The sequence below is a fragment of the Oncorhynchus nerka genome, linkage group LG18, assembly GCF_034236695.1.
Source record: "Oncorhynchus nerka isolate Pitt River linkage group LG18, Oner_Uvic_2.0, whole genome shotgun sequence".
NCBI lineage: Eukaryota > Metazoa > Chordata > Actinopteri > Salmoniformes > Salmonidae > Oncorhynchus > Oncorhynchus nerka.
Window position 1 is genome coordinate 81,972,096 of NC_088413.1, and position 17,500 is coordinate 81,989,595.

General features: G+C 39.4%; 1 protein-coding gene across 8 annotated transcripts in view; it reads left to right on the top strand.

Moving 5' to 3' along the window:
• Positions 1 to 17,500, top strand: part of smoc1 (SPARC related modular calcium binding 1) — a 573,206-nt gene that overhangs the window by 134,496 nt on the left and 421,210 nt on the right. For all 8 annotated transcript variants that reach the window (XM_065004417.1, XM_065004416.1, XM_065004420.1 and 5 more), the window contains one exon: positions 4,971 to 5,053. In XM_065004417.1, coding sequence (XP_064860489.1) covers positions 4,971 to 5,053 — 83 coding nt within the window. The remainder of the gene's footprint in view (positions 1 to 4,970; positions 5,054 to 17,500) is intronic.

Genomic DNA, 17,500 nt, shown 5'->3' on the forward strand with positions numbered 1-17,500 from the left:
TAAATTTTCAAAAATACTGATAAAGAAGCAGTGTGATTATTATTATAATTATTATTGGTGAAAAGGACCTTTTGCACAGTATTTTTTACTAGCAATAAGGAGGGGATGTGGTATATAGCCAATATACCACGGCTAAGAGCTGTTCGTATGGCACAACGCAAGGTTTTATAGATGTATAAACTTGCGTGGTTCGAGCCCTGAATGCTGATTGGCTGAAAGCCATAGCAGTATTTTTACTGCTCTAATTACGTTGGTAACCAGTTTATAACAGCAATAAGGCACCTCGGGGGTTTGTGGTATATGACCAATATACCACGGCTAAGGGCTGTTTCCATGGACCTGCGCATTGCATTGTGAGAATGAACAGCCGTTTACAGTACACTGTGTGTTGTCGTATTGATCTTTACAGTGCACTGTGTGTTGTCGTAGTAACCTTTACAGTGCACTGTGTGATCTTTACAGTGCACTGTGTGTTGTCGTATTGATCTTTACAGTACGTATTGATCTTTACAGTACACTGTGTGTTGTCGTATTAATCTTTACAGTGCACTGTGTGTTGTCGTATTGATCTTTACAGTACACTGTGTGTTGTCGTATTCATCTTTACAGTGCACTGTGTGTTGTCGTATTGATCTTTACAGTGCACTGTGTGTTGTCGTATTCATCTTTACAGTACACTGTGTGTTGTCGTATTAATCTTTACAGTACACTGTGTGTTGTCGTATTGATCTTTACAGTACACTGTGTCATCTTTGTCGTATTAATCTTTACAGTACACTGTGTTTGTTGTCGTATTAATCTTTACAGTACACTGTGTATTAATCTTTACAGTACACTGTTGTACGTATTAATCTTTACAGTACACTGTGTGTTGTCGTATTAACCTTTACAGTACATCGTTTACAGTACACTGTGTGTTGTCGTATTCATCACTGTGTGTTGTCGTATTAATTTTACAGTACACTGTGTGTTGTCGTATTATCTTTACAGTAATCTTTACAGTACACTGTGTGTTGTCGTATTAATCTTTACAGTACACTGTGTTGTTGTCGTATTGCATCTTTACAGTACACTGTGTGTTGTCGTATTTACAGTCGTATTGATCTTTACACACTGTTTGTTGTCGTAGTCATCTTTACAGTACACTGTGTTTGTTTTACAGTACACTGTGTGTTGTCGTATTAATCTTTACAGTACACTAATCTTTACAGTACACTGTGTTGTCGTATTAATCTTTACAGTACACTGTGTGTTGTCGTATTAATCTTTACAGTACACTGTGTGTTTCAGTACACTGTGTGTTGTCGTATTAATCTTTACAGTACACTGTGTGTTGTGTTCATCTTTACAGTACACTGTGTGTTGTCGTATTAATCTTTACAGTACACTGTGTGTTGTCGTATTAATCTTTACAGTACACTGTGTGTTGTCGTATTGATCTTTACAGTACACTGTGTGTTGTCGTATTAATCTTTACAGTACACTGTGTGTATTAATCTTTACAGTACACTGTGTGTTGTCGTATTCATCTTTACAGTACACTGTGTGTTGTCGTATTAATCTTTACAGTACACTGTGTGTTGTCGTAGTAATTAATCTTTACAGTACACTGTGTGTTGTCGTATGTGTTGTCGTATTAATCTTTACAGTACACTGTGTGTTGTCGTATTAATCTTTACAGTACACTGTGTGTTTGTGTGTTGTAATCTTTACAGTACACGTATTAGTAACTGTGTGTTGTCGTATCTTTACAGTACACTGTGTGTTGTCGTATTCATCTTTACAGTACACTGTGTTTGTTGTCGTAGTAACCTTTACAGTGCACCTTTACAGTACACTGTGTGTTGTCATATTGATCTTTACAGTACACTGTGTGTTGTCATATTCATCTTTACAGTACACTGTGTTTGTTGTCGTAGTAACCTTTACAGTGCACTGTGTGTTGTCGTATTGATCTTTACAGTACACTGTGTGTTGTCGTATTGATCTTTACAGTACACTGTGTGTTGTCGTATTAATCTTTACAGTGCACTGTGTGTTGTCATATTGATCTTTACAGTACACTGTGTGTTGTCGTATTAATCTTTACAGTACACTGTGTGTTGTCGTATTAATCTTTACAGTACACTGTGTGTTGTCGTATTAATCTTTACAGTGCACTGTGTGTTGTCGTAGTAACCTTTACAGTACACTGTGTGTTGTCGTATTAATCTTTACAGTACACTGTGTGTTGTCGTATTAATCTTTACAGTACACTGTGTTTGTTGTCGTAGTAACCTTTAGCTTTTACACCTGCATTGCTTGCTGTTTGGGGTTTTAGGCTGGGTTTCTGTACAGCACTTTGAGATATCAGCTGATGTACGAAGGGCTATATAAATAAATTTGATTTGATTTGATTTGATTTACAGTGCACTGCGTGTTGTCGTATTAATCTTTACAGTACACTGTGTGTTGTCGTATTAATCTTTACAGTGCACTGTGTGTTGTCGTATTAATCTTTACAGTACACTGTGTTTGTTGTCGTATTAATCTTTACAGTGCACTGTGTGTGTCGTCGTAGTAACCTTTACAGTTTCCCTCGCCAGAAGAACCTATGATGTATCAGCAGCCAGAACACAGTCACTCTCCAAACACTCTGCTTTAGAACATAACCACGGTCCAAACATTCTGTTTTAGAACACAGTCAAGCTCCAAATACTCTGCTTTAGAACACAGTCACTCTCCAAACACTCTGTTTTAGAACACAGTCACGCTCCAAACACTCTGTTTTAGAACACAGTCACGCTCCAAACATTCTGTTTTAGAACACAGTCACGCTCCAAACATTCTGTTTTAATACACAGTCACGCTCCAAACATTCTGTTTTAGAACACAGTCACGCTCCAAACATTCTGTTTTAATACACAGTCACGCTCCAAACATTCTGTTTTAGAACACAGTCACGCTCCAAACATTCTGTTTTAGAACATAGTAACGCTCCAAACACGCTGTTTTAGAACAGTCACGCTCCAAACATTCTGTTTTAGAACATAGTCACGCTCCAAACACTGTTTTAGAACACAGTCACGCTCCAAACACTCTCTTTTAGAACACAGTCATGCTCCAAAAACTCTGTTTTAGAACACAGTCACGCTCCAAACACTCTGTTTTAGAACACAGTCACGCTCCAAACATTCTGTTTTAGAACACAGTCACGCTCCAAACATTATGTTTTAGAACATAGTCACGCTCCAAACACTGTTTTAGAACACAGTCACGCTCCAAACATTATGTTTTAGAACACAGTCACGCTCCAAACATTCTGTTTTAGAACACAGTCACGCTCCAAACATTATGTTTTAGAACACAGTCACGCTCCAAACATTCTGTTTTAGAACACAGTCACGCTCCAAACATTATGTTTTAGAACATAGTCACGCTCCAAACACTGTTTTAGAACACAGTCACGCTCCAAACACTCTCTTTTAGAACACAGTCATGCTCCAAAAACTCTGTTTTAGAACACAGTCACGCTCCAAACATTCGGTTTTAGAACACAGTCACGCTCCAAACACTCTCTTTTAGAACACAGTCACGCTCCAAAAACTCTGTTTTAGAACACAGTCACTCTCCAAACATTCTGTTTTAGAACACAGTCATGCTCCAAACACTGTTTTAGAACACAGTCACGCTCCAAACATTCTGTTTTAGAACACAGTCACGCTCCAAAAACTCTGTTTTAGAGCAGTCACGCTCCAAACATTCTGTTTTAGAACACAGTCACGCTCCAAACATTCTGTTTTAGAACATAGTCACGCTCCAAACACTCTCTTTTAGAACACAGTCATGCTCCAAAAACTCTGTTTTAGAACACAGTCACGCTCCAAACATTCGGTTTTAGAACACAGTCACGCTCCAAACACTGTTTTAGAACATAGTCACGCTCCAAACATTCTGTTTTAGAACACAGTCATGCTCCAAACACTCTGTTTTAGAACACAGTCACGCTCCAAACATTCTGTTTTAGAACACAGTCACGCTCCAAAAACTCTGTTTTAGAGCAGTCACGCTCCAAACACTCTGTTTTAGAACACAGTCACGCTCCAAACACTCCGTCTTGGAACTTTGACCAAAAAAAAAGAGCATCTCTTGTATAAAAAGTAAATGAGAGACACATGTACTCTCCCTGAACATTTCCATTTAGAAACACTCAGAAACATACAATTCACACGCCAGGCCAAATTATATCCATCCATGCCGTTCACACACACACACACACACACACACACACACACACACACACACACACACACACACACACACACACACAGACACACACAGACACACACACACACACACACACACACACACACACACACACACACACACACACACACACACACACACACACACACACACACACACACACACACACACACACACACACACACAACACAGTCTTGATTACTAACGATTTGATACATTGCTGAATGGTTGGGATCATTCTTAATTAACTGAAGCTAAACAACATGTTTCTAAGTCTTACTCTTCTCCTCCTGAAAGCATTACCATTTATCCTGTAGCCTTCCCGGCCTTCCCGGTGTAGCCTTCCCGGTGTAGCCTTCCCGGTGTAGCCTTTAATTCACATTCCTGGTGTGAGAGAGAGAGAGAGACTCAGAGGCAGTTGGCAGAGCCTCTTGTTTTGTTAGATTTGGTATGACAACAGAGGTCGTTTTGTTCTTCTGCAGGCCTGTGTTCTCACAAACACACGCACACACTCTGTGGTCTTTCGCTCATGTCCATCTTTTTACATCATGTAGTTGTATCTCTGAGGTACTCTCTTGTCTCTCCTTACTGTTGTATCTAACAGCTACTCTCTTGTCTCTCCTTACTGTTGTATCACTGAGGTACTCTGAGTTAAAAGGAAGGTAGGAGACAGACTCTCTCTCTCTCTCTCTCTCTCTCTCTGCCTTTCTTTCGCTCTGTGACAGGTACCAGACCCCAGAGTGTGACAGCACGGCTCGTGCGATGGTCTCCGACGTTGAAGATCCTTTCCAGGGCCGAGACCTGACAGGTGAGAGGAAAGGAGAGTGTGTATTATAGCTTATATATTGAGGAGAGTGTATATAAGAGGTTCTATGGGGAGGCAGGTAGCCTAGTGGTTAGGGCGTTGGACTAGTAACCGAAAGGTTGCAAGATCAAATCCCGAGCTGACAAGGTAAAAATCTGTCGTTCTGCTCATGAACAAGGCAGTTAACCCACTGTTCCTAGGCCATCATTAAAAATAATAATTTGTTCTAAACTGACTTGCCTAGAAAAATATATATATAAATAATAAAAAAAGTATATACAAGTGTATTTTGGATCATATACAGTGGGGCAAAAAAGTATTTCGTCAGCCACCAATTGTGCAAGTTCTCCCACTTAAAAAGATGAGAGAGGCCTGTAATTTTCATCATAGGTACACTTCAACTAGACAAATTTGAAAAAATCACATTGTACAATTTTTAATGAATTTATTTGCAAATTATGGTGGAAAATAAGTATTTGGTCACCTACAAACAACAGGATTTTAATCCATGACGATGTAGTGTGTTACTAATAGTTTTCTTTGAGACTGTGGTCCCAGCTCTCTTCGGGTCATTGACCAGGTCCTGCCGTGTATTTCTGGGCTGATCCCTCACCTTCCTCATGATCATTGATGCCCCACGAGGTGAGATCTTGCATGGAGCCCCAGAACGAGGGTGATTGACCGTCATCTTGAACTTCTTCCATTTTCTAATAATTGCGCCAACAGTTGTTGCCTTCTCACCAAGCTGCTTGCCTATTGTCCTATTGCCCATCCCACCCTTGTTCAGGTCTACAATTTCATCCCTGATGTTCTTACACAGCTCTCTGGTCTTGGCCATTGTGGAGAGGTTGGAGTCTGTTTGATTGAGTGTGTGGACAGGTGTCTTTTATACAGGTAACGAGTTCAAACAGGTGCAGTTAATACAGGTAATGAGTGGAGAACAGGAGGGCTTCTTAAAGAAAAACTAACAGGTCTGTGAGAGACGGAATTTTACTGGTTGTTAGGTGATCAAATACTTATGTCATGCAATAAAATGCAAATGAATTACTTAAATATCATACAATGTGATTTTCTGGATTTTTGTTTTAGATTCTGTCCAGTTGAAGTGTACCTATGACCTCTACATGCTTTGTAAGTAGGAAAACCTGCAAAATCGGCAGTGTATCAAATACTTGTTCTCCACACTGTATATATATGAGAGTGTTTATAAGAGCTTATAAATTGATGAAAGTGTATATTTTTAAAAAGTATATGTTGATGGGAACGTAAATAAGAGCTTATATAATTTTTTTATTTTATTTTTTTTTTTTATTTAACTAGGCAAGATCAGTTAAGAACAAATTCTTATTTTCAATGACGGCCTAGGAACAGTGGGTTAACTGCCTTGTTCAGGGGCAGAACAGCAGATTTGTACCTTGTCAGCTCGGGGGTTTGAACTTGCAACCTTCCGGTTACTAGTCCAACACTCTAACCACTAGGCTACCCTGCCACCCCAGGTGATGAGAGTGTTTATAAGAGCTTATATATTGATGAGAGTGTATTGAGGAGCTTATATCTGGAATAGAGTGTACATAAGAGCTTATATATTGATGAGAGTGTATTGAGGAGCTTATATCTGGAATAGAGTGTATATAACAGCGTGTTATATATGCTGTTATATATATATATTGGACATTTTCACTTAGGGGTGTACTCACTTTTGTTGCCAGCGGTTTAGACATTAATGGCTGTGTGTTGAGTTATTTTGAGGGGACAGCAAATTTACACTGTTATACAAGCTGTACATTCACTACTTTACATTGTAGCAAAGTGTCATTTCTTCAGTGTTGTCACATGAAAAGATATACTCGAATATTTACAAAAATGTGAGGGGTGTACTCACTTTTCTGATATACTGTATATTGGTGAGAGTGTATACAAGAACTTACATCAAATTTAAACCAATCAAATGTATTTATATAGCCCTTCTTACATCAGCTGATATCTCAAAGTGCTGTACAGAAACCCAGCATAAAACCCCAAACAGCAAGCAATGCAGGTGTAGAAGCACGGTGGCTAGGAAAAACTCCCTAGAAAGGCCAAAACCTAGGAAGAAACCTAGAGAGGAACCAGGCTATGAGGGGTGGCCAGTCCTCTTCTGGCTGTGCCGGGTGGAGATTATAACAGAACATGGCCAAGATATTCAAATGTTCATAGATGACCAGCAGGGTCAAATAATAATAATCTCAGTCGTTGTCGAGGGTGCAACGGTCAGCAGCTCAGGAGTAAATGTCAGTTGGCTTTTCATAGCCAATCATTTAGAGTGTCTCTACCGCTCCTGCTTTCTCTAGAGAGTTGAAAACCGCAGGTCTGGGACAGGTAGCACGTCCGGTGAACAGGTCAGGGTTCCATAGCCGCAGGCAGAACATTTGAAACTGGAGCAGCAGCCGGGCCAGGTGGCCTGGGGACAGCAAGGAGTCGTCAGGCCAGGTAGTCCTGAGGCACGGTCCTAGGGCTCAGGTACTCCGAGAGAGAGAGAAAGAAAGAAAGAAAGAAAGAAAGAAAGAAAGAAAATTAGAGAGAGCATACTTAAATTCACACAGGACACCGGATAAGACAGGAGAAATACTCCAGATATAACAGACTGACCCTAGCCCCCCGACACAAACCACTGCAGCATAAATACTGGAGGCTGAGACAGGAGGGGTCGGGAGACACTGTGGCCCCATCCGACGATACCCCCGGACAGGGCCAAACAGGCAGGATATAACCCCACCCACTTTGCCAAGCACAGCCCCCACACCACTAGAGGGATATCTTCAACCACCAACTTACCATCCTGAGACAAGGCGGAGTACAGCCCACGAAGATCTCCACCACGGCACAACCCAAGGTGGGGCGCCACCCCGGACAGGAAGATCACGTCAGTGACTCAACCCACTCAAGTGACGCACCCCTCCCAGGGACGGCATGGAAGAGCACCAGTAAGCCAGTGACTCAGCCCCTGTATTAGGGTTAGAGGCAGAGAATCCTATTGGAGAGAGGGGTGGTGATGAGAGCTTATATATTTATGAGTGTATAAAAGAGCTTATTTATTGATGAGAGTATTTATAAGAGTTTATATATTGGTGAGAGTGTTTTTAGGACCTTATATATTGATTAGATTGTATATCAGAGTGTATGTATTGATGAGAGTGTATATAGGAGCTTAAATATTGTACTGAACATCCAGTTTTTCCTAGTCAATGTGCCTCTGCTTCTGTTTTTGTTTTCTTTTTAGGTATTTTGCTGAGTTTCAAGGGCTCACTAGTCTCTACTAAAGCCAAGGGCTCACTAGTCTCTACTAAAGCCAAGGGCTCGGAAGTCTCTACTAAAGCCAAGGGCTCACTAGTCTCTACTAAAGCCAAGGGCTCACTAGTCTCTACTGAAGCTAAGGTCTCACTAGTCTCTACTAAAGCCAAGGGCTCACTAGTCTCTACTAAAGCCAAGGGCTCACTAGTCTCTACTGAAGCTAAGGTCTCACTAGTCTCTACTAAAGCCAAGGGCTCACTAGTCTCTACTAAAGCCAAGGGCTCACTAGTCTCGACTAAAGCCAAGGGCGCGCTAGTCTCTACTAAAGCCAAGGGCTCACTAGTCTCTACTAAAGCCAAGGGCCCGCTAGTCTCTACTAAAGCCAAGGGCTCACTAGTCTCTACTAAAACCAAGGGCCTGCTAGTCTCTACTAAAGCCAAGGGCTCACTAGTCTCTACTAAAACCAAGGGCCCACTAGTCTCTACTAAAGCCAAGGGCTCACTATTCTCTACTAAACCAAGGGCTCACTTGTCTCTACTAAAGCCAAGGGCTCACTAGTCTCTACTAAAGCCAGCGGCTCACTAGTCTTTACTAAAGCCAAGGGCTCACTGTTCTCTACTAAAGTCAATGGCTCTCTATTATTTACTGAAGTCAAGGGCTCTCTATTCTTTACTGAAGCCAAGGGCTCACTATTCTCCACTAAAACCAAGAGCTCACTAGTCTCTACTAAAGCCAAGGTCTCGCTATTCTTTACTAAAGCCAAGGGCTCGCTAGTCCCTACTATAAACAAGGGTTCACTCATCTCTACTAAACATTTTTACTTAGTTCATGTAGTTACTGTACTCACCTCTTGTGCCTCTACTATCTTGGTCCCAGACATTTTCCTGCTAACATTTCACTTCTTGCTACTCCTTCTTATGGCAAACATGTTGAGTGGAATGTTAGCAGGAACAGGTCATGGACCAGGCTACCTGATAGCAGGAACAGGTCATGGACCAGGTTACCTGATAGCAGGAACAGGTCTGGGACCAGGTTACCTGATAGCAGGAACAGGTAATGGACCAGGTTACCTGATAGCAGGAACAGGTCATGGACCAGGTTTCCTGATAGCAGGAACAGGTCTGGGACCAGGCTACCTGATAGCAGGAACAGGTCATGGACCAGGTTACCTGATAGCAGGAACAGGTCATGGACCAGGTTACCTGATAGCAGGAACAGGTCATGGACCAGGTTACCTGATAGCAGGAACAGGTCTGGGACCAGGTTAATGCTCTACTGGTTACTCAGTTGTTTTGAATCCCTGTTCTCTCTCTGTTTCACCACGTCCTTTAAAGTTTTGTATTTCATTCCCGGCATCTGGACACTTTACAGAGTGGAGCTTCTGACTGTGCCGCAGATGTATGGTTTGTTTTATGGAAGTTGTAAGTGTTGGTGAGCGGGAAGAGGGAGGGGCGGGGTGTAGGCTGCCGGGGGGAAGCTAGAGGTGTTGGGAACCATGGGGGCTGGCTGAGTGGCTGATTGGAGTTATATTAAAGTACTATAGTGGGATGGGGACGTTCACGAGCGAGCCGCCACAACAAACAAGACCAGTGAGTCACATCGATGCCAATGTACGTTATAAAACATTGCATTATGAAACACAGCCACATCAATGAGCCTTTCAGACGTCCCTGACGTTCACGGAGACGGTATTCATGGAAAAAATGCTACAGATCTTGGCTGAAGCTTGGAGCACCTTTTTTAAAAAAAGGCTCATTGTCTGCTGTACAGTGTGTTGCTCTGTAACACTTTGGATTGACATCTTTCCTGTCTAACTCTATTAGTCACATGACGTTAACGGTCTGTAGGTCTGACGTCACCCTGACCCAGACTACCACACCGCAAACCAGACTACCACACCCTCTGACCAGAAACAGACATACTAGGACTAAAAGGTTTCTAAGAGATCTTCAGTTCCTTCATAAAACTGCGTCCTTTACCCTATGGGCCCTGGTCAACAATAGTAAACCCCCCCTTTACCCTATGGGCCCTGGTCAACAATAGTAAACTGCACCCTTCACACTATGGGCCCTGGTCAACAATAGTAAACTGCACCCTTCACACTATGGGCCCTGGTCAACAATAGTAAACCCCCCCTTTACCCTATGGGCCCTGGTCAACAATAGTAAACTGCACCCTTCACACTATGGGCCCTGGTCAACAATAGTAAACCCCCCCTTTACCCTATGGGCCCTGGTCAACAATAGTAAACTGCACCCTTCACACTATGGGCCCTGGTCAACAATAGGAAACTGCATAGGGAATCGGGTTGTATTTTGTACGCAGACACACAGGGTGCTGTTCAACATACGGGGTCGCACTTCATATCGCCCCAATTTAACAGTCGGGTTCAGAAGCAGTGAGGCGGTGCTTCCCAGAGCCCGACTTGTCCCATCTAGGACATGGTAATTAGATTCACCTGGCGGGTCAAGGTTAGAGGAGGCCACCTCCCACCGAACAACACAACGACACAACACTCTCAGAGAGAGAGAGAGAGGGGTGGGGAGGTGGGAGAGGGAGAGGGATGATTATATACCCTAGCTGGTGTTTGAAGTTTCTCTTTAAGAGACAGCATTCGAGGGGGTAAAACATTGGCCTAGTCCAGTGTGCTATTAAAACCATGCATCTGGGCAATTAAAGAGAGCCACCCGAGGTGTTCAGCACGCTATCATAAAAGTTAACAGGTCTGCGCTGCCCAACTACACACTGCTGCCTGCCTCTCATCTATGGCTTCGTCTCAAACGGTGCCCTATTTCTTATGTAGTGCCCTAAATCACCTGTAGAGTCTTTATTATAGGGTGTCATTTAGAACACAACTCTAAATCACCTGTAGAGTCTTTATTATAGGGTGTCATTTAGAACACAACTCTAAATCACCTGTAGAGTCTTTATTATAGGGTGTCATTTAGAACACAACTCTAAATCACCTGTAGAGTCTTTATTATAGGGTGTCATTTAGAACACAACTCTAAATCACCTGTAGAGTCTTTATTATAGGGTGTCATTTAGAACACAACTCTAAATCACCTGTAGAGTCTTTATTATAGGCTGTCATTTAGAACACAACTCTAAATCACCTGTAGAGTTTTTATTATAGGGTGTCATTTAGAACACAACTCTATATCACCTGTAGTGTCTTTATTATAGGGTGTCATTTAGAACACAACTCTAAATCACCTGTAGTGTCTTTATTATAGGGTGTCGTTTAGAACACAACTCTAAATCACCTGTAGAGTCTTTATTATAGGCTGTCATTTAGAACACAACTCTAAATCACCTGTAGAGTTTTTATTATAGGGTGTCATTTAGAACACAACTCTATATCACCTGTAGTGTCTTTATTATAGGGTGTCATTTAGAACACAACTCTAAATCACCTGTAGTGTCTTTATTATAGGGTGTCGTTTAGAACACAACTCTAAATCACCGGTAAGGTCTTTATTATAGGGTGTCATTTAGAACACAACTCTAAATCACCTGTAGTGTCTTTATTATAGGGTGTCATTTAGAACACAACTCTAAATCACCTGTAGAGTCTTTATTATAGGGTGTCATTTAGAACACAACTCTAAATCACCTGTAGAGTCTTTATTATAGGGTGTCATTTAGAACACAACTCTAAATCACCTGTAGAGTCTTTATTATAGGGTGTCATTTAGAACACAACTCTAAATCACCTGTAGTCTTTATAATAGGGTGTCATTTAGAACACAACTCTAAATCACCTGTAGAGTCTTTATTATAGGGTGTCATTTAGAACACAACTCTAAATCACCTGTAGTGTCTTTATTACAGGGTGTCATTTAGAACACAACTCTAAATCACCTGTAGAGTCTTTATTATAGGGTGTCATTTAGAACACAACTCTAAATCACCTGTAGTCTTTATAATAGGATGACATTTAGAACACAACTCTAAATCACTCGTAGAGTCTTTATTATAGGGTGTCATTTAGAACACAACTCTAAATCACCCGTAGAGTCTTTATTATAGGGTGTCATTTAGAACACAACTCTAAATCACCTGTAGAGTCTTTATTATAGGGTGTCATTTAGAACACAACTCTAAATCACCTGTAGAGTCTTTATTATAGGGTGTCATTTCGAACACAACTCTAAATCACCTGTAGAGTCTTTATTATAGGGTGTCATTTAGAACACAACTCTAAATCACCTGTAGAGTCTTTATTATAGGGTGTCATTTAGAACACAACTCTAAATCACCTGTAGAGTCTTTATTATAGGGTGTCATTTAGAACACAACTCTAAATCACCTGTAGAGTCTTTATTATAGGGTGTCATTTAGAACACAACTCTAAATCAGCTGTAGAGTCTTTATTATAGGGTTTCATTTAGAACACAACTCTAAATCACCTGTAGAGTCTTTATTATAGGGTGTCATTTAGAACACAACTCTAAATCACCTGTAGAGTCTTTATTATAGGGTGTCATTTAGAACACAACTCTAAATCACCTGTAGTCTTTATAATAGGATGACATTTAGAACACAACTCTAAATCACCGGTAGAGTCTTTATTATAGGGTGTCATTTAGAACACAACTCTAAATCACCTGTAGTGTCTTTATTACAGGGTGTCATTTAGAACACAACTCTAAATCACCTGTAGAGTCTTTATTATAGGGTGTCATTTAGAACACAACTCTAAATCACCTGTAGAGTCTTTATTATAGGGTGTCATTTAGAACACAACTCTAAATCACCTGTAGTGTCTTTATTATAGGGTGTCATTTAGAACACAACTCTAAATCACCTGTAGTCTTTATTATAGGGTGTCATTTAGAACACAACTCTAAATCACCTGTAGAGTCTTTATTATAGGGTGTCATTTAGAACACAATTCTAAATCACCTGTAGTCTTTATTATAGGGTGTCATTTAGAACACAACTCTAAATCACCTGTAGAGTCTTTATTATAGGGTGTCATTTAGAACACAACTCTAAATCACCTGTAGAGTCTTTATTATAGGGTGTCATTTAGAACACACCTCTAAATCACCCGTAGAGTCTTTATTATAGGGTGTCATTTAGAACACAACGCTAAATCACCTGTAGAGTCTTTATTATAGGGTGTCATTTAGAACACAACTCTAAATCACCTGTAGAGTCTTTATTATAGGGTGTCATTTAGAACACACATCTACATCACCTGTAGTGTCTTTATTATAGGGTGTCATTTAGAACACAACTCTAAATCACCTGTAGTGTCTTTATTATAGGGTGTCATTTAGAAAACAACTCTAAATCACCTGTAGAGTCTTTATTATAGGGTGTCATTTAGAACACAACTCTAAATCACCTGTAGAGTCTTTATTATAGGGTGTCATTTAGAACACAACTCTAAATCACCTGTAGTGTCTTTATTATAGGGTGTCATTTAGAACACAACTCTAAATCACCTGTAGAGTCTTTATTATAGGGTGTCATTTAGAACACAACTCTAAATCACCTGTAGTGTCTTTATTATAGGGTGTCATTTAGAACACAACTCTAAATCACCTGCAGTCTTTATTATAGGGTGTCATTTAGAACACAACTCTAAATCACCTGTAGAGTCTTTATTATAGGGTGTCATTTAGAACACAACTCTAAATCACCTGTAGAGTCTTTATTATAGGGTGTCATTTAGATCACAACTCTAAATCACCTGCAGTCTTTATTATAGGGTGTCATTTAGAACACACCTCTAAATCACCTGTAGAGTCTTTATTATAGGGTGTCATTTAGAACACAACTCTAAATCACCTGTAGAGTCTTTATTATAGGGTGTAATTTAGAACACAACTCTAAATCACCTGTAGAGTCTTTATTATAGGGTGTCATTTAGAACACAACTCTAAATCACCTGTAGTCTTTATAATAGGTTGTCATTTAGAACACAACTCTAAATCACCTGTAGTCTTTATTATAGGGTGTCATTTAGAACACAACTCTAAATCACCTGTAGTCTTTATAATAGGGTGTCATTTAGAACACAACTCTAAATCACCTGTAGAGTCTTTATTATAGGGTGTCATTTAGAACACAACTCTAAATCACCTGTAGAGTCTTTATTATAGGGTGTCATTTAGATCACAACTCTAAATCACCTGCAGTCTTTATTATAGGGTGTCATTTAGAACACACCTCTAAATCACCTGTAGAGTCTTTATTATAGGGTGTCATTTAGAACACAACTCTAAATCACCTGTAGAGTCTTTATTATAGGGTGTCATTTAGAACACAACTCTAAATCACCTGTAGAGTCTTTATTATAGGGTGTCATTTAGAACACAACTCTAAATCACCTGTAGTCTTTATTATAGGGTGTCATTTAGAACACAACTCTAAATCACCTGTAGAGTCTTTATTATAGGGTGTCATTTAGAACACAACTCTAAATCACCTGTAGTCTTTATAATAGGGTGTCATTTAGAACACACCTCTAAATCACCTGTAGAGTCTTTATTATAGGGTGTCATTTAGAACACAACTCTAAATCACCTGTAGAGTCTTTATTATAGGGTGTCATTTAGAACACAACTCTAAATCACCTGTAGTGTCTTTATTATAGGGTGTCATTTAGAACACAACTCTAAATCACCTGTAGAGTCTTTATTATAGGGTGTCATTTAGAACACAACTCTAAATCACCTGTAGTCTTTATTATAGGGTGTCATTTAGAACACAACTCTAAATCACCGGTAGAGTCTTTATTATAGGGTGTCATTTAGAACACATCTCTAAATCACCTGTAGAGTCTTTATTATAGGGTGTCATTTAGAACACAACTCTAAATCACCTGTAGAGTCTTTATTATAGGGTGTCATTTAGAACACAACTCTAAATCACCTGTAGAGTCTTTATTATAGGGTGTCATTTAGAACACAACTCTAAATCACCTGTAGAGTCTTTATTATAGGGTGTCATTTAGAACACACATCTACATCACCTGTAGTCTTTATTATAGGGTGTCATTTAGAACACAACTCTAAATCACCTGTAGAGTCTTTATTATAGGGTGTCATTTAGAACACAACTCTAAATCACCTGTAGAGTCTTTATTATAGGGTGTCATTTAGAACACACCTCTAAATCACCCGTAGAGTCTTTATTATAGGGTGTCATTTAGAACACAACGCTAAATCACCTGTAGAGTCTTTATTATAGGGTGTCATTTAGAACACAACTCTAAATCACCTGTAGAGTCTTTATTATAGGGTGTCATTTAGAACACAACTCTAAATCACCTGTAGTGTCTTTATTATAGGGTGTCATTTAGAACACAACTCTAAATCACCTGTAGTGTCTGTCATTTAGAAAACAACTCTAAATCACCTGTAGAGTCTTTATTATAGGGTGTCATTTAGAACACAACTCTAAATCACCTGTAGAGTCTTTATTATAGGGTGTCATTTAGAACACAACTCTAAATCACCTGTAGTGTCTTTATTATAGGGTGTCATTTAGAACACAACTCTAAATCACCTGTAGAGTCTTTATTATAGGGTGTCATTTAGAACACAACTCTAAATCACCTGTAGTGTCTTTATTATAGGGTGTCATTTAGAACACAACTCTAAATCACCTGCAGTCTTTATTATAGGGTGTCATTTAGAACACAACTCTAAATCACCTGTAGAGTCTTTATTATAGGGTGTCATTTAGAACACAACTCTAAATCACCTGTAGAGTCTTTATTATAGGGTGTCATTTAGATCACAACTCTAAATCACCTGCAGTCTTTATTATAGGGTGTCATTTAGAACACACATCTAAATCACCTGTAGAGTCTTTATTATAGGGTGTCATTTAGAACACAACTCTAAATCACCTGTAGAGTCTTTATTATAGGGTGTCATTTAGAACACAACTCTAAATCACCTGTAGTCTTTATTATAGGGTGTCATTTAGAACACAATAAATCACCTGTAGTCTTTATAATAGGTGTCATTTAGAACACAACTCTAAATCACCTAGTCTTTATTATAGGGTGTCATTTAGTCTAAATCACCTTAGTCTTTATAATAGGGTGTCATTTAGAACACAACTCTAAATCACCTGTAGAGTCTTTATTATAGGGTGTCATTTAGAACACAACTCTAAATCACCTGTAGAGTCTTTATTATAGGGTGTCATTTAGATCACAACTCTAAATCACCTGCAGTCTTTATTATAGGGTGTCATTTAGAACACACCTCTAAATCACCTGTAGAGTCTTTATTATAGGGTGTCATTTAGAACACACCTCTAAATCACCTGTAGAGTCTTTATTATAGGGTGTCATTTAGAACACAACTCTAAATCACCTGTAGAGTCTTTATTATAGGGTGTCATTTAGAACACAACTCTAAATCACCTGTAGAGTCTTTATTATAGGGTGTCATTTAGAACACAACTCTAAATCACCTGTAGTCTTTATTATAGGGTGTCATTTAGAACACAACTCTAAATCACCTGTAGAGTCTTTATTATAGGGTGTCATTTAGAACACAACTCTAAATCACCTGTAGTCTTTATAATAGGGTGTCATTTAGAACACACCTCTAAATCACCTGTAGAGTCTTTATTATAGGGTGTCATTTAGAACACAACTCTAAATCACCTGTAGAGTCTTTATTATAGGGTGTCATTTAGAACACAACTCTAAATCACCTGTAGTGTCTTTATTATAGGGTGTCATTTAGAACACAACTCTAAATCACCTGTAGAGTCTTTATTATAGGGTGTCATTTAGAACACAACTCTAAATCACCTGTAGTCTTTATTATAGGGTGTCATTTAGAACACAACTCTAAATCACCGGTAGAGTCTTTATTATAGGGTGTCATTTAGAACACATCTCTAAATCACCTGTAGAGTCTTTATTATAGGGTGTCATTTAGAACACAACTCTAAATCACCTGTAGAGTCTTTATTATAGGGTGTCATTTAGAACACAACTCTAAATCACCTGTAGAGTCTTTATTATAGGGTGTCATTTAGAACACAACTCTAAATCACCTGTAGAGTCTTTATTATAGGGTGTCATTTAGAACACACATCTACATCACCTGTAGTGTCTTTATTATAGGGTGTCATTTAGAACACAACTCTAAATCACCTGTAGTGTCTTTATTATAGGGTGTCATTTAGAACACAACT